The following is an 18,990-nucleotide window of genomic DNA, read 5'->3' on the forward strand; positions in this document are numbered from 1 at the left end:
ATATCAAATCAGTATTTACCTTAAGTAAGTAATTTTTCAAGTCCACCTTGGAATAAATGTACAGTTACTTATCACATAAACCATTTCTATTACATTGTCAGGCATATAGCAAGAGCTCAATAACAAGTTGGATCACAATTCAGCCCAAATGCACACCAAAAACAAAACTAAGACTTTCCAATTAGATTACTACATCTAGGATCTTTTAACTTCCCACCAACAGCTATAAATTGTTGAGTGGCAATCACCAACATACTTTATGTAAACCAAAGGAATTGGGACGATTGCTATCAAAGTCTAGACTGAGGTTTTTATTTGATTTTAATAATCACTTAAGATCTTTCTGTATAATTCTCTGGAAATTTTTAAAGAATGACAGACTTCCTTGTCCTGATCTTGCCATTTATTTCTCAGCAACACTTTTATTTATCAAGTAACCTATATAGCCAGTTTTAAAATTGTATTACATGCTCCAGAGTACATACAGGATTGTAATGGAAACACTGAAACATGAACCACAGCTGAGCTAGTAGGTAGTGCTATAATTACTCACTATTGGAGAAGGATTTCTGTGACTCTCATGGTAAAAAGTATAACAATATTAAATCACAGAAGGTTGCAAAACACTAAATTTGTTCTAGTTCTGTCATAAAAATCAATCAATATTGACAACAAGAGGCCTATGCACTGACTGGCTGCAGGTGTGCAGAGAAAGCCTATTCTCCCTGATACCATTCTGTGACCAGAGATGGGAATAGTTAAAGCTTCGTGACTACACTGCTCTCAGATCAGTTACTTTCATTCAGTGTTACAACACTCTTTGCTGTAAAGCTAATCATAGCAGAGTCTTAGTAGTCTGCAAGAACACAGGCAGATCTGTTTAATTAGTTTATCAATAGTAGTACATCAAACTTCATGAGTTATTGATTAAACCTCTGATTATTTTTGTACTATAACCACTGATTGCTTACTAGGTCACTTTTGGTATCATTTGACATCTAATAGCAGGTGACGTACTACAGCTACTTGTGTCTCTGAAGCAATACGTACTTGTAAAAATGAAATTTTGCACCTGATAGCAAGAAAATATCAATCAATTATCTGATCACAAATTTTAAGAGAAGCTTGTATCAGTTTTCCCACAACACTGGAGGATTAGGCATGCTTCAAAAAGACGTAAAGAACAAAAAAATCCAAAGTAAAGCTGATTGCAAATGGAAAAAAATGAAAAGTCCTAAAACCACTTAAAAGTAAAAACAGCTCTGAATGAACCATAATCAGTACAGAATTTTCTGTTTACGAGAACACTAAAAAAGTTCAGAGGAACTAGTGAATTGATCACCAGTTTTCAAGACTTGGCCACTTCTACCAATACATAAAACAAAAAAGCATACAGTAAGAGAGTAGCATATCCTACCAATAGAAAATCAGGTACAGGTGCTGATGGAAGTCAGCGACACTGTGGCAGAACAAAGAGGAAGGAGCACTAGGCCAGGATGGGTACGAGAGATGGGCCCTGGGCCAGGCCACTACTGCAGATTCCTGAGGTCACTCATTTGCTGAATGACCTTCACCAGGTCTTTATAACTCTCTGTCATCTTTCACTACAAGTAAAATACAGGTAATGACAAACCACCTTCACTTATTCAAGTTCATCCACAAAAGCACTAACACTCTGGCTCAGAAAGCATTTTCACATTTTAGCAGTCATTATCATCCCCTAGAGGCTTCTTTCCCTAATACTAAGACCAGCTTCACCTATTTTTTTTTTTCACTTATTTTTTTTTCCAGGTATTTGGTCTTAAATGAGAGGTCATAAAACAAATGCCCGCACATATGCTTAAAGTCAGAAACTAAGATGGGATGGCCATGACATCAAAGACAGAGCATTGTCAAAATGATCAACTCCAAATTACACTGCTTAATAAACACACCAAGCTATTTAAGTTCAGTATTAAATTAATCTGCTTCATAAACTGGCAGTAGGGATAGGAGTGTTTTCATGTAGGATTTACTCAGATTACTTACATTCAGTTTATTATAACTATTCAATTTGGTAGCAAACTATAGCGATCTGAACTACTATATAATGTATGCAGCAGAAAAGTTAACTATTTTAAAAACATCTTCATTAAAAGTATTTACATATATTTAGAATCTGATAATATAAATTATGCTAATAAAGTTAAGATGGTTTCCATTATAAATGGAAACATGCATTCTAGAAATTGTAGGACACCTGCTTCACATTTACTTTTTCATATTTTAAGTATGTAAATACAAGATTATATACTTAGAAACCAGTAATCTATGTTACACAATTAAAGTGTAACCCAGCTGATTTTTTTATTTTTATTTCTTTTGGTACCAGGTATCAAACTCTGAGCATGTGCTTGCCAGGCAGACAGTAGATTTTTTTTTTCATTTAAAGAGAAAAAAACAAAAAAACAAAACAGAGAAAAAAAGGGTAGAAATAATACAGAATTACAGAAAAATAAACAGTAAGAAATCACTAGTTGATAAGTTACATATTGTCATCTTAGAAATAGTTGTTCAGGTTACAAAATTAAAGCATACAAAGTGACATTCAAATAGTGACACTGCCACCAGTTCTGCTCAATGATCCAACAAAAACTTAGTAATATGGTTATGAGTCCTACACATTTGTTTTTTATCTTAAAGAGGGTAAAATTAAACATATCAAAACAGAACAAAACAGTTCATAAAGAAACAATTTAAAGAAATACAGATTTCAAAGCAAGTCCGCTGGAGATCTTCACTATCTATCTTATTGTCTCTAGTTTTCTTCCAAATAGTTGTCCCCATCTTCACATATATTGAATACATACTGGACATTATAGAACTAATCAGATCATTACAGGATGATGAAGGCTTTTTAGGTCTTCAAGACCTGACACTGGGAAAATCAATAATGACTACCATAATGTCTCTCATTCTCTTTGCAGTAGCTGTCCTTATCTTTATGTATGCTAAAGAGACTAGACTAATATCACTCTGAATAGTGAATAATAGTATTGCTAGATTTTATATCATAATGTTACAGAATTAGAATTGGGTTTCTTAGTGTCTCTTCTTCTTCAGAGTATCTATTCATTACATGGTGAATTACATAATCTGTTCCCGTAAATAGTTTAAAAAATTCTCCCATGTGTGAATTTCTACATGTATATTTATCCTCTCTGTATTACAGGGAAAGACAGATCATAATAAGACAACAAAACAAATTCCTAGAAAAACATGCAATGAAAAAGACACAAGACCACAATATTAGGTCATCTACCGTAGTTACTATGCTTTCTCTTGTTATTTTCAATAGACTTATCCATATCATCAGGCTTAATATAGTTAAGCATAGTATTACCTAGCAGGTTTTATAAAAACACAACTTTGAAGACACTGTAGGACTTGAAAGCAGTTAATAATCAAAACCAGTATGGATATCTTTTACATCTTGTCATCTTCAGAGTTAGTTGCCTCTATTCTTAAGACTTGATACAATCATGCATACCAAATTTGAATAAAACCAGCCAAGGCAAAACCATGGTCTAACAAACCAGATTCAAATAAGATCAGTCATAGTACGACAATGTAAGTAATACAGGGCTTCAGTTTAAGTTAATGGGAAATTAAGGATAGTTACCATGGTATAACTTGCTATTTTTGGGTTAGATCAGACAGTTGTTTTTATTACTCAACTTAAACAAAAATTTCTACTGTTATTCTCAGGTCACAGTTATTTTATTTAATCTATTTGCAATTTACCTAAGTAATCTTTTCACTAGAAAATGGATTTAAAAAAAAAAACTAAAAATGCTTAGGCACTAACTATAAAATTTGTTTTTTTTTAAATTTTATTTAAGAGGAAAAAGAGAAAAACACAAAACAAAACAAAGCAGTGTAAGGGTACACGTAATACAGAACTACAAAAAAAAACACAAAAAAAACATAACAGTAAGAAATCACCTGTTAATAGATTACATATTATCATCTTGAAAATAGTTGCTCAAATCACAGTATCAAAGAATACAAAGTGGACATTCAAACAGGGAGACTGCAAAAAACAGCTGTGTTCAATGATCCAGAAACATTGATATTATCTATAAAATTTGTAATAACAGTTCAGTCATTATATTCTAATGACAATGCACTATAAAATACTGCCCAAAAAAACAGACACAGACATTGATAAAGAAAATTTCTAGGGTCATTTTAAATTATAAATTGAAGTTTCTGTATGAAAGTAGGAAAAATTAAGACCAGTGTTTTCATTTGATCAATGAAATCCCTACATGCCATGTAAATAGTCCAGGTATATTTTAGGACTAAAAACTAATTAGATTTTATAATTTTATTGTTTGTTTGTGACAAGGTTTCACTATGCAATGCCGACAGGCCTTGATCTTGCTTACGTAGCCCACGCTGGCCTTCAACTCACTGTTATTCTCCTGCCTCATACTCCTGAGAACTAGGTTTACAGGCATGTGCCACCAAATCCAGCTAAATCTGTAATTTTAAAATAATAATACCAGAGAAGATACCCCAACTAAACAGACATGCATACATAAAAGCAATGTGTTTCATATGCTGGTCAACAGGCAGCACAGAGCTGGACATTTGATGTGGGGGGAGGACAAGGTAAACGCTATAACTGGCCCAGATCAGTATCTGGAAGTAGCTTCTAGATCAGTAGGGAAAGTACAACTGAGTATATCTCACAAGTCTTACTGTGCTGAAGAGACAGAAATCAAAGTGCTTGAAGAGTAGAACAGGGAAGAAGGGGAGAGAGGAGAGAAAAAAGAGAAGAGAGGAGACAGAGGATAGAAAAAAGGAGAGAGGGGACAGAAGAAAAGGAAGGGGCGGGTGGGAGGAAGTGAGAGATAGTGACAGAGACAGAGAGAGACAGAAAGACAGAGAGGGAGGCAGGGAGACAGAGAGAAGGAAAGAGAGAGGGAGGAGAGAGTAAGTTAGATGAAAGGAGAGAGAAAAGCCAAACAGCACATGTGCTCTGCAAAGGATCATCAAGTCTAAGGCTTGACCTGCATGTGACTGAGAAGAAATTATGAGATCAAAAAGGGAAAAAAAGAAAGAAATTATCTGAGTCCAGAGGAAAACAATCATGGAAAGGAGTAGGGAAAACAGACCCCAAAGATCACAGAAGGTGAGGAATATGACACACTTCTCTGTTTCAACCAGTCACACAAAGTCTCATCACTATATAATCAAGTAAGAATTCTAAGAAAAGGATTACCTTAATAGTGGGACTCAGCTAGTACAGAGTACAGGTGTTTTCTTACCTACTTTAATAAAGCTCAGATACATGATTTGAAAAAAATCAAATTATTCCACATAGTTGTACATGAAAACAAAACCCAACCTAATATAAAGAATAAAATAAAACCCAGCAACTAAGAACATAAAATGCATAATGTCTAGGATGCAAAGAAAATTTACTAGGGATATTTATAAAGCAGTAAAAAACAAATCATAACTATGAAAAAAATTAATGTATAAAAAACTCAAAAATACAGAAGCTACAAAAATAATTGCAATAGCTATAATAAATATGCCCCATATATCCAAGGTAGAAGAAAATAAAAACTAGGTTGGAGAACTGGAAGCTACAAAAATTAATATCTGACAATAAGTACACTGGAAGGAATTAATACTTAGATAACTGCATAAGGAAAGATCAGTAAACATGAGGCCACGCCAACAAAAATTATCAAAATGAAGAGAGAAAAGACTAGAAAAAAAGATGAATGCTGTACTAGTCTCCTACAGAACAGTTATCAAGTGATCTTCAACAGCATCAAACAGCACACAATACATGTACTTTACTGCCAGGAGAAAAGAATGAAAACATATATATTTGGAAACCTTATGGCTGTATATTAGATTGGATTTTGTCATTTCTCTAATGACGTTGAATGTTTTTTCATGTATTTATTTGCCATTTGTATTTTATCTGAGAAGTGTGTATTCATCTCAGATGCCCATTTTTAGATCGGGTCTTTGAATTTGAGGGATCTGTTATTTTCAATTCTTCATATGTTCCAGTAGAATTCCTTTGTCTGTGGGACAATTGGCTCAATTTTTTCCCACTCTGTGGATTGTCTTTTCACTCTGTTGGTAATAATGCTGAACATGTTTGAATCCTTTGTCTAAGGTAAGATGGCTGAGTGTTTTTGTAGTTGTGTCTGCATCTTCTAATCTGATCCACTGGTCCTCAGATGTAAAACGCCTCAGATGTATCACTACTGTGATAAAATCATCAAATACTTTCAAGTTAGGGATTATGATGCCTCCTGCCTTGCCTTTGTTGCCTAGGATTATCTTTGTTATTCTAGGTCTCTTCTAGTTCCAAAGGAATTTTTAAAAAGTTTTCTCTAGTTCTGGAAGGTACGCTAATGGTATTTTGATCTGGACTGCATTAAATCTGTATAATAATTTTTGTGAACATGGCCATTATCACTATGTTAGTCCTTCCTATTTATGAACAAGAGATACCTCCCTATTTTCTGATATTCTTTTTGATCTCTTTGAATAAGACAGTATTTTACTAGATGGGACATATTGATATAAAACATCCACATATATATATACTGAAAACTCAGGACGTATCATGAGTATTCCAAGAATCTTGGGAAATATTCCTGGGCTCAGTGTTAAGAATGCTAAAAAATCTCAAGTCATCTAGATGAAGACATATCTAATTAGGTCTTTCTCACTGGATATATGCTGTCTTAAGCTATTATGGCAAAATTTAAGCTAACTTGGCATCTAAGATTTGGTGAAAATACAATGAATTACTTTCACTCTTGTAATGAATCTCAAATTTGTCTTTCACATTTTTTACCAAAAATCCAAAGCAAAGGTTACTTTTTTCCCCCTATTTTACATACATTTAAGACTATGAACATTTTAACTACAACAAAAATCCAGTGATATTTTAAATATCTTATCTTGTATTTCAAAGAAATTAAAACATATACAATCCTTTTACAGTAAGAGAAATCATGAGAACTATGAATCAAAGCAATACCTCAATATTTTTACTAGCCACATTCTTCACAACAGCAGGAAACAGCTCAGATGCATTTTTCCCTCTTGCAATCATCTGAAAAATAAAAAAGGAAAATTATGGCAGAAACGTCTTTTATAACAGTACTAGGCATTGAACCCAGGGCTTTATGCATGCCAGGAAAGTGCTCCTGCAGGAGGCTACCACCTCAGCCCCTCACAAACCTCTTTTAAATAAGTAACTTAAAAATAAAATACTCTGGGAAATTCTTTATACCTTAAATATTGAGAAGATTATATCACTAAATAACCCATATAATTAATAGCTGAACTCTTTTCCAATAATCTTATCCCATCTGCAACAAAAAATACTCTTTTATGTATTAATATGAATACACAAATACATGAGACACATTAAAGAAACATGATGATTTAACACATATTAAAATATGTACAGTATCTTTCTCTGGCTGTGTAGTAAATACTTCTGAAATATGTGTGGCATCCTTTGTTTTCCAAGTTCTTAAAGATGTTCTGTGTCTGCACTACGAGGAAGGAATAAATGCTATTTGGTTTTATTTCTCTGGGTTCCTCTACTTTTTCAACCATTATTTTTCAAAGTTCTCTTAGGTAAATCAACTTCCTCTGCCTGCAAAAGACAATGTCAGCACCACCATCTTTTCATATCTCTAAAGTCCCTAAGATATGACTCTCATCTTTATGTAAAGAGCAATTCCCCAAAAAACAGGCCTAAATTCTGAGCCTAATATCCCCATCTCTAACTAGACATATTAGATGTCTCTTGCCCCAAAGTTACTATGCCTGAAACCAACCATTCACAGAATTTTTTACCTAAGTTATTATCCAACTCTACTCACTGCCCGTAGCTAGAGCCATTTAATAACCCACAGAGTCCAACCCTACTTTACTCTTGAACCTTTTTAATGGACACAGATCATGTGAGATATCCTATGTGCTAACTTGTATTTTTAATTCTAAGCTCTTTTTTCTTTTGGTACCAGGGATTGAACTCACAATCTTGCATTTGCCAGGTAAGTTCATGTTCTGCTGAGCTAAAATTTTGTGTTTCTCTGTATTTCCATTTCCTTCTCATTCTCAAATATACCTTTATACCTTTAAGTAATGCAGACTTTGGTAAACACAAAACAAGTTTAAGAAAGGGATTCTTTATGAATACCCAGCATATCTAACTACCTGCCTTAAGAAGATATGAGGCATTATTAGCTTTATTACTTTAGAAGAAATATTATACAAATAAAATACTATATAAATATAAATACTATGTACACAACCCCAGTAAGACCTTCTAATAAAATTTATTTATATAATGGTTTTAAAATACTCTAATACGAGTTTATCTTTCTGTGTTCTATTTATCTGTGACATTCACTGGATAGTTTGTGTAACCTGCTAAGTATTACAGAAAGCGCATAAAATACTTCAACTAAAGCATCTTTCTATGATTTGTAAACCTTTCTCACTTCCTCACCTGTAAAATAAGAAGAGGAAGTAAATGCTCTCAGGGCCCTACTAATAAAAAACTCTTATCTTTTTATAACTTATTTTAAGGCTACCCCAAATTTATTCTATGGAATGTTAATTTATGAGGAAAACACTCTATAGTGAAATTCATTCAACAAGTATTTTCTGAGACAACAGAATATACCAAGGACTCTTCAAGGCCTTGAGCACATAATAATGAATACGAAGTCATGGCCTATGTAGCCCTAACCTTGCTGAGATGGAGGTGATGGCAAGTAAATACAATACATGAGGTGGTAACCACAAGAAAAACAAAGCCTTGAAATGGAAATGCCAAGAACTGAAAAAGGCAACTCTTTTCTATAGGTGATGACAAAAGCTTTTCCTTTCAGTAGAAACCTTAGAGAAAGATAGGAGCTCTGGCATTACCTAGGGGACAGCAATTCTAGGAACAGGAGGTCAGACTGGACTAATATAAACAACAAGGTCAGAGACATATGGACTACTGTAGAAATATGGGGAAACACTGGAGAGTTCTGAGCAGAAGGCTAAACATCATTGTGTAAGGCTCAATTGAGACGCGACTCTCCCAGTACCCAACCAGTCTGCCAGTAGAGGCACTGTTTTTAGCTCCGTATCAGTGCTATGCTCAACCAACACAGGATGTCTTAAGAGGCAAGATGGAACGCACACTATTACAAGCACCAGGACATCTTAAGGTACCCAACATTCACATGAGACTCCTTAAGGAGTTTGCCCACTGAGGTGTGATACATCAGGAAATCTTTGAGCACTGAAGTTTACTAAGATCTTCCCACTTAATGCCCCCTGAATTCTTTCAAGCCCTATAAAAAAAAAAAGGTCCACTTCTTTGTTCCCTACAGATGGCCTTATTACCCAGTCTGCCTATACTCAGGTGTTAAACCATATACCTTGTTGCTTTCACACAAGTCCGCTGTTTCTGCTTCACATTGTTACTTATACATTAGACTCACTATCTTAGAAGGATCTTTCTGTCTGTAGTATGAAAAACAGAACAGGAAATATGGACAACCAGACACAATTATATAACTGCAATAATCCATGGAAAAGATAGTGGAGAATAAAAAGGTACAGATTTTAGATTTAGTCTGAAGATGGATTATATATGGGTCAACAAAGTCATACAGGAATTAAGGACTACACGAGATTAACCCAAAGAATGGAATTATCATTTACTACAAGCAAGACTAAGAAAGAAGCAACAGTGTTTTGGGAGAGACAAGGAATTGAGAATTCGGTTTCAGGCACAGTCAGAAGGCAGGTGAACACAACTAGGAAAAGAGAGACTACAGGAGAACATAGGCGAGCATCCTGAGAACACAGAACATCCTGATAAAAAGCATCTGAAAAAAGAAGACATTACACAAAGAAGGAGACCAAAGGACAACACATGGAATAATCATAAATGCAGATGTAATAGGAAAAAACCAGCAAAGCTCTCAGACTCCTCAAGCTCAGTTGGAAAGAGTGGTATTCCTTTCCTCCTATATCTTCTCCCTTCCACCTAAGGGGAAACCCACTCTGGGTTCCCTCATCCTTCTTTCCCCACCCAGAATGAGGAACAGGAAAATGGAGAGAAGCCTTACTTGGGTCTCATTGAGAAACAAGGTTCAAAGGTGGAAAGCACAGGGAAATAGTTCTTTTTTGTTTTACTTGGTTGCTGACATTTGAAAAGGTTGATTATCGGTGGCTCTCCAGATAAAGGTGAGAAGAAGAGACAGGAAAATATAGTCATATTTAGCTAAATAGTCAGAAGGTCAGTTATAACTAAACTCTCCCAGGCTCTAACCAGTCCCTCTTCTAAGATCTTAAAATAGCTTCAGGTTCTACCCAGGGAAGAGAAGCAATTCTTCCAGAAAACAGGCACTACTTGTTAACATATAGATGAATGAGGAACTAATCTCTGACTTCTGTCCTATTTATAGTACTTAGCTTTATTCTTTGACTTTTGGTGGCCCCCCACCCCAGTATTAATTTTCTTCCTACTACAGATTTAGGCCAATAGCACTGTAATTTGGGAGATTTAATTGATTTATACTCTTTCATCCACTATAATCATGAAAGATATATAGTTAATTTTCTTACAATATCTGTCTAGTTTTCATACAGGGCAGTGCGAAACTCATAAACTGAAATCAAAATTTGTTTTTGTACCAGGAATCAAAGTAACTGATCTCACTCTTGACAGGCAGTTGTTGTGTCACTGAGCTGTAACACTGGCTATTTTCTTATTCTTTATGTCTCATTTGCTGGAAGACTAGATTTGGAGTTTTCGATGTTGGAAGGTTTTTCAATGAAAAATTCAATTACTTTGGGAGACATGAGACTATCTGGGTAATCTAGTTCTTCTTGAAGGAACTTTGTAGTTTGTCTTCAAGGACTATATTCATTTCAACAAAGTTTTCAAATTTATAGATAAAACTATGTGAAATACTGTTCTTTTAATGTCAAAAATGTGACATCTCTTTCTGATACTGATAATTTGCCTTTGTTTTGTCATTCTTGTCACAGGATCATCAATTTTTATCAGACTTTCCAAGAATCAGTTTTATTTTTATTTTAAAAGAGGTAAAAATGATACAGAATCTCAAAATAAAATAACAGCAAATCAACACTATTAATATACTGCATATTGTTATCTTCAAAGTAGTTGTTCAAATTATAAGAGGCATGAATTCTGCATTTTTAAATTAATTTTACTCTATTTTTCTTCTTAGTTTCACCAATTTCTACTCTACATTATTTTTCTGTAGTTAAACATGGATTTAATATGCTCCTCTATTGTCGGTGTCACTCCCGGCCGGCAGGAAGGACACACGACAAAGTCTGGCAGTGGACAACCTTTTCTTTTATTTTCCTTCTCCGTACAGCCTGCCCCGGGAATCCTCCCGGCCGAAGCCTCTGTTGGTCCGCTCCCCGCGGCTCCTTGCGTGCTTCTCCCTACAGTCTGTCCCGAAGCCTCTACCGGTCCGCTCTCCGCGGCTCCTTGCGTGCTTCTCCCTACAGTCTGTCCCGAAGCCTCTACCGGTCCGCTCTCCGCGGCTCCTTGCGTGCTTCTTCTGCTTCTTTTGCTTCTTCTTCTTATCTTGGCGGGAGAGGCACTCACTTTTATAGGGTTCAGTTGTTGCTAGGCAGACTATCTTACAGGGCGGGTTGTGAAGCAGGAGATCTTACAGGGCGGGTTGTTTACCAAGCAGGAAGCAGGAGATCTTACAGGGCGGGTTGTTTACCAAGCAGGAAGCAGGAGATCTTACAGGGCGGGTTGTTTACCAAGCAGGAAGCAGGAGATAAGCGCCATCTTAGCACACTCGATGGGAGGGGTAATCTAGCTCAGGCTTTGCTCTTTCCTACAGGCCTCACGTCCGCCAAGTAAGGCGACCGGGCTCGGCCGCGGCTCCCAACACTCTATTTCTACTGTGTTATGATGGATGTTTAAATCATATGCTGAAAACTTTTTAAGTGTAAACTTTCACTACTATAAATTACTGCTTTACCTAAATCCTCCAAGTTTTAGTACTGCAATAATGCAAGTTTTTCATCTGCATTCTAATTTTGCTGTGACTTCCACTTTGACTCACAGATTGTTTAGAAGCATGATGATTATAGTTTTCAAATTCTGAATGAGTTTCTTGATCTTTTCCAATGGGTTTAATGGCTTGTGATCCTTTTGATGATGTCAGCTTGCCTTAAGAACTCCACCTAGCAGATTAGTAAACTCTGGATATTTGTGGATGACTGACATGTAGGGGACAAACTGAGGAGGAAAGACTCATTCCAGGTACGTGTGACACCAACCATCCTATTGGTATAGCATGGAAGGAATAAAAAGGTAAAAAGAAGGCAGTCTTTCATTTTTTTCCTCAGAAGAGATCCAGTCGAACACTGCCTGTGGACTTTAGTTCCCAGTCCCTTCAGGCCTCCAGTGCAGGCTCTTCAGCTTTCCAGCACAGACCCCTCAGATTGCTGACATACTTGCAATACGCTCTGCAGTGAGCTGCAGGCTTTTGGACTTTCACAGGACCTCTGGCTCTCCAGCATACAGTTGACCACTCTGCATTATTGTATCCTTGATTTGGCAAATCCTTCACAAAATCATACGCATGTTTTATATTAAATCTGTTCTTTAGGACCGGAGATTTAGCTTAGCAGCATAAGTGTCTGCCTGGCAGGCACAAGGTCATGAGTTTGATCTGTGGCACCAAAAAAAGAAATCTGTTCCTCTATGAACCCAAATTGATACATGGTCAGATAACCAATTTAAGAGAACTAAAATCATACTAAGTATGTTAAAACTGGTTTTATGGCACTGAAAAATCTATTTTGCATGTCATAAAATATGTATGCAGCTACTGCTGGGCAGTGTGTTCTATAAATATCTACTATAATTACTTGATGTTATTCTGATTTTCAGTAATCTCACTGGTTTTCTAACTTCTTAGTCTACTGATTTTTAAGAGAAAAGTATTAAAATAAATGTAAAAGTATTTACAAAAAAATCTCCAACTATAATTATGAAATTTGTCTAACTTTCCTGGCACCCTTAATTGCCTTTTGTGGTTTTTTTCTATTTGCTTTGCCTTATAGGAAATGACTCTTTGTTCCATAATGCCCCCCTTTAGCCTTTTAGCACTATTAGTTCAGAAATTTTACTCTCTCATACCGATAAATCACTCAAGCGTTCTTTTGTGTTTATGCAATACATATTTTTCCAACCTTAAATTTTAAATCTATCTCTTTATATTACAATTTAATTTTTTTTGTCTTTTTCCTTTTTATCGGTACCGGGGATCAAACTCACGATGGCCTGCTTGCAAGGCAGACGCTTATGCCGCTGAGCTAAATACCCAGCCCCTACAATTTAATATTTTTTAGCATATATACGTGAATATTAATATTTCTATTCAACCTAATAATTTCCTTTAATTGGTAATACAAGACTATTTACATTTAATGTAGTTACTGATATAGTTAGACTTAGCTCTACCACTTTATTACCTGTTTTCTATTTATTCCCTATGTCTTGTGCTATTTGCTCTTTCCTCTTCTAAATTACAAATTTTTTACAATTCAGTATTTTATTTTTGTAAAAACTTTTGGGCTTTCTGTATAATTTTTAGTGGTTCCTCCTCCCCTGATTATCAGACATATAGCCTGAAAACAAATACGGACAGATACAGATATGATAAACTTAACCCAGTCTACTTACATTTAACATTGTACCAGATCAAATAAAATGCAGAAACTTTAATAACCACAGGAATTCTTTAATCTTGTATTATTTTAAACTATTTTTCCTACCTCAATCTCCTTCTCCTTTGTTTCTGGGATTACAATGATACATTTAGAGCCAGGAGTAGTGCTGCATCCCTATAATCCCAGCACTTGAGGCAAGAGGATTTCTTTGAGTCTAAAGACAACCTAGGCTACTAGGAGTTCAAGGCCAGTCTGAACTACACAGCAACACTATTGTAGAACAGACACAGACACACACACACACACACACACACACACACACTACAAATGTACATTAGACTTCTTCAAATCATTCAACGAAGCTGAAGTTCTGTTCACTTTTTAATGTCTGTTAATCAAAAGTACTTTTTTAAAAAAACACAATTACTTTATTGATATCTTAAAATCAAATACTGCCAGTTAGCATAACTTTCATTCACAAATCTTTAAAAACAAAGGATACTTCCTCAATGTTTTCAAATGATGCATTATATAACAATTTAAAATGCACTGATTAATTATATAAACTAGTAATTATTTTTAGAAAGTGTAACTAAAAATTTGGTTCTTTTCTTCATAAAATGAAAATTTAAACATTTCTCTTGATACTCGAGATTTTCATTATGTTATGAGTAGTACAAGAGTGGCACATATAGTTTCATCTAGAAAGGTATGCATCCTACATACCTTCTTTAAACAAAATTGCGTAACAAAATGCATACAATTATTACATGATAAAGAGCATATTTCAAATACAAGACAGCACCTCAGGCACTGTATTATTTAGGTTTTGCATTATCATTTATAGTATTATAAATTAACTACTTTTATGTATTTAAACCCTGAAGATATAAAAATTGTTGCTTGAAAATATTATTCCAAGTAGCCATTTAATTTGTATCAGGACAAAGCCAAGGCAGGTCAAAATCCTCAGCTGTGCCAGAGAAGCGGGTCCTCAGTGCACCCCACACTCTGTCCCCATGTCCAGCCACACCTCTTTCCCACAAAAGCCAGACGATGACAATTCCTGGGTTGCCCTTGTGTGTGGTTTTTCCATTTTCTTCTTTTCTGATTTGACTGTGTTACTGCATTATTTCCTCTTCAGAACTCTCTGCTGACCTTCCATTTTAATTACTCATAAATTCTTTCAGAATATCCTCTGAGGGCTCCATAATCAGAAGTTCTGGAGACAGAAAATCCAAGGGTGGGTACTGGAATGTGCTTGGCTTTCCTGGTATATGCTACAAACTTCTGCCAGGTTGAAGAGACTACAGTATTTTCTGAATGTGGTTGATTTTTCTAGAAAAATCAACATCTAAATCCAGCTCCTCTTCTACTGAATCTTTTATAACTGTGGTCTTTTCAGCCCTTATTTGTTTTCTTTCCTTACTCTCTCATGCTCAGTCACAAAGAAATCCATGTCTCTTCAAATCTGCAATTTTGGCTGCCTGCTCCTCTATAATTGTTGTGTCATCTTTTGGGGCTTTGCTTCCAATACATGGCTCCACTGGTTCATTCTTTTGCTGAAGTAAATACAGCAGTGTGTCTGGATCCCTGTCAAAACCCCTTGGATTTCAGAGAGGCATTTCTCTGTGGAAGAGCTGCACTTCTCAGCAAGAAAGGGGTTCTGGTCCTCTGCTTCCTCTACAGAGGGTTTGTGAGACACCTGGAGATGGACAGCGACATCCTCCTCTGTGTACTGTGAGACTCAGGTCACTCCCCATGCTTTGCCCCCCTTCCCACAGCTCCTGGATGAGAAGGAGCTGTTCTGTGTGGCCAATTCCAAGGACAAGTGAGCCTGCTCAGACTGTGTCAGCTTCCTGGCTTCACAAAGATACACTGCAGCCTTTTTTGTGACAAGTAATAACCTCTTTGTATTTTCCGAAAGCTAATAATCAGCCTGCTTGTCTACACTGTTGATGTGTACTTGTGTGCAGCCCATCTTTCGCCTAGAGTCCATCATCAGCTTCTGAAAGTCTACTCTGACCTCCCTTGAGGAGGAGCAGTCTTGGCGCTTACAATGTGGTTGTTTTTGCTGTGGGCTTCTCTTATTTACTTCCAGCCTGGGTTTTCCTCAAATCCATGGTGCTTAGATATAATCGCTCTTCTCTCATTCCCATCTTTACCCATGTAGTATAAGCTCTGCTGGTGCTATGATTCATGTTTGGCTGTCTCCTCAAAACCCCATGCAGTCAAGGGAGACTAGCTGTTCCAAGGTGGCTGAATCTCGAGTTTGTAACTGCTTCATTGTCTAGTGCTGGGACTGGAGGAATGATTGCCACACAGATCCTGGGACAGGTAGTCAGGATTCAACGTAAGGAGGAAAAAAATAAGCATGCTCCACTGCCTTTTCTCTTCTTGCTTTTGCTGTCTTCCGCCACCATGAACATCTGCCCTCTGCCATACCATTTGGCCTCCAAGTCAGCTAATTATGTTCCAAAACATCCTCAAATTGTGACCTAAATAAATCATTCTTCTTCTAACTTTGAGTATCAGATATTTTGTCTCAGCAGTTAGAGTTAAGTAACTAAGACAGCTGGAAATATAATACAACTCACAGCAATAATAAACCCAGTGCCAGTAAAGAATTAAAGAAACTGAGTTTAAACTAAGAGAAGTCAGTTTACTAAAGGCAGAAAAGAAAAAGACGACAGATAGCTACTGAACAAATAGGGAGGATTTGAAAATGAAATACTACAATAGTACTCTGATTTAATCACCTGTTGGTCTTCAAATTCTGACTCTTTGCTCTGTCATTTTTATTCTGTTACTGAATCAATCCAAGATTTTTTTTAAGCGCAACAGATCGACTGATGCTTGAACCCAGGACCTTTGCACTGAGTTATATCCCTAGCTCCCAGTCCTCACCCCCTTCTTAAATATTTTCTTTTGAGACAGGATCTTACTAAGCTGTCCAGACTGAACTCAACTTGCATTCTTCTGCCTCAATCTCCCCAAGTGTTGAAATTGCAAGCATGTACCACCAGTCATAATCTACTCAAATGATAAAAATTTCAAGAAATTCCTGCACAGTGTGATGTAGCTAAAATAATATTTAAGAAAACAATCATGTACCCATTAATTACAACCTACAGAATAAGGAGATATAAGATACCACCTTCCCCTAGTATATAAGTAGTAAGGACTAATATTGCCTACTACTTAAAAATAAAACAGGCACTTAACTCTTATATATTGCTCCTTCTAACATTTTCAGAAATACCTTGGTACCAATATACCAAACAGCAGACTATAGCACTGATCTCAAAGGAACACAAACCAAGCAAAAGAACAAGAACTATAATAAAGAAGACAGTACTGTCAAGCTCTGATCTTGGAGCGACCTGTCCCTCCTACTCTACAGACTCTTGTTTTTCTACTAATTATTAATACAGCCATTAATCTCTTCTTCCCTCATCTATGCTTGAAAGACTGACACAATGACTTTAAAGACTCTAAAACAAACCATTCTCAATAGAAATTTTCAACTACTCCAGATGCCTCTAACTCTAAGCACGACCTAACAGCAGGGTAAGCTGGGTATATAAGCATTTTATAGCTCGAAAGAGAACTTACTAGATAAGAAAAAGCAGATTCTTTGACAGTGATTGGCTACAAACATGGAAAATATATCTAATTCATATTCTTTGTAATATTTGAAAGAACACAGCATTTAATGAGGAAAGAAATGCCAAAATCTAAAATAAATTTCAATGCCGCTCAAAAGAAAGAAATCACCCAAAAACCAGAGTGAAGGATAGGGAAACATTATCAACTTGACGTGGGAAGACAGAAATGTGACAATTCAAAGAAATGTAAAAAATCCAAAGCAAGAATGCCAACAAAGTGCTGGGGAGGAGGGAAAAAACCACGGTAAATAACAGGAAAAAAAAATCTCTAAGTAAAAGACAGGAGAATTTAACACATGCCATTTGCAATCTGTGGGGGAAGAAACCAAGATGTCAACATGTGCAGGCTGCCGCCACTGAGAGGGACAACCAGACCCCAGCCTTTTCCCATGAGTCAGAGCCATTCGCAAACTACAGGGGAGGAGAACATGACGGTCACCAAGAAACAAGCCTGCCCTGCGAATGAGTCATGTGGCCTGCTACTGCCAGGAGGACAGCCACATCCCAGTCCCTTCTGGCACACAGGAAGGGAAACAAGAAGAACCAACTCGGTTCCCCACTCTGTAAGTGACTGGCTGATCCAGAGAAACACAAGCTGTGATGATAGCTATTAAGGTGAAATGCAATTTGATGCTTGTGGTGTTTGGTGTTTTACTACCTTTTCAGATCTAGGACCAGTGGTCTGATCATCTATCAGAAGATCACAGCATGTAGTGTGGCATTTAGGGGGATCTCCTTTTGAAGGTGGTAGCCACTGTTAATTCCCTATTATCATGTTTTGAACTCCTGTATCATTTTCATTGTTTTTTGAGGCTGCGTTTTATTGTTTTGTTTTGTTTGATTTTGTTATATCCGATGGCATGGGCAGCTATTTCAAAAATAGCAACTTATATGATGGCAGCCATTTGGGTTTACTAATGTCTTGTTTGGAAGTCTTTTACTGCATTGATTGTTTTGTTTTTATTAGTTGTATTCTGTTGTTTTGCTTGATTTTTATGATGTCTGAACGTATCTACAGCTTTCTTAAAAACACCAAGAGGCGGGCTGGGGATTTAGCTCAGTGGCATAAGCACCTGCCTTGCAAGCAGGCAGTTGTGAGTTCGATCCCTGGTACCGATTTAAAAAAAAAAAAGAATGAGAAAAACACCAAGAAGCATTATGGCAACCTTGTTGATTTTTAGTATTCTGAAGTCTTGCGTCGCTTGCACTGGTTTGTTTTGATTGGCTTTGTTCTGTTTTATTTTCCTTAGTTTTATTTTCTTTAAAATAAAATAAAAAGTAAAAAAATAGAATTTAACACAAGTGAATGCAGATGTCTTGTGTCCTAGGTGAATGATCTAGAGATGACAATGCACAATGCAAATTGTTGCCCCCAACCGACATGTTTTAAAATCTTTCATTTTTTTCCTTCCTCTTTTTTTTTTTTTTCCTCTTTTTCTTCTTGAAATAAAATGGATTGAGTGGGAAAAATGCAACACACATCACTTCTAGCCTTTTGGCTAGCATCAAGTGAAGAATTTAGCACAAGACAGGTATAATGTCC

General features: G+C 36.2%; 1 protein-coding gene and 1 pseudogene across 3 annotated transcripts in view; both read right to left on the reverse strand.

Annotated features, from left to right (window-relative positions):
• The window catches only part of Ap3b1 (adaptor related protein complex 3 subunit beta 1), a 259,442-nt gene that overhangs the window by 164,835 nt on the left and 75,617 nt on the right, over positions 1-18,990 (reverse strand). For all 3 annotated transcript variants that reach the window (XR_010050584.1, XM_063258393.1, XM_063258392.1), the window contains exon 3: positions 7,064-7,138. Coding sequence is in view for 2 of the 3 variants with exons in the window: in XM_063258393.1 (XP_063114463.1) it covers positions 7,064-7,138 (75 nt within the window). In the remaining variant the exon portion in view is untranslated. The remainder of the gene's footprint in view (positions 1-7,063; positions 7,139-18,990) is intronic.
• On the reverse strand, positions 7,154-15,980 carry LOC134478179 (nuclear receptor-binding factor 2-like; annotated as a pseudogene).

This window comes from Cavia porcellus, unplaced genomic scaffold (assembly GCF_034190915.1).
Source record: "Cavia porcellus strain 051 isolate PalLab524CR breed Dunkin Hartley unplaced genomic scaffold, mCavPor4.1 scaffold_11, whole genome shotgun sequence".
Classification (NCBI taxonomy): Eukaryota; Metazoa; Chordata; class Mammalia; order Rodentia; family Caviidae; genus Cavia; species Cavia porcellus.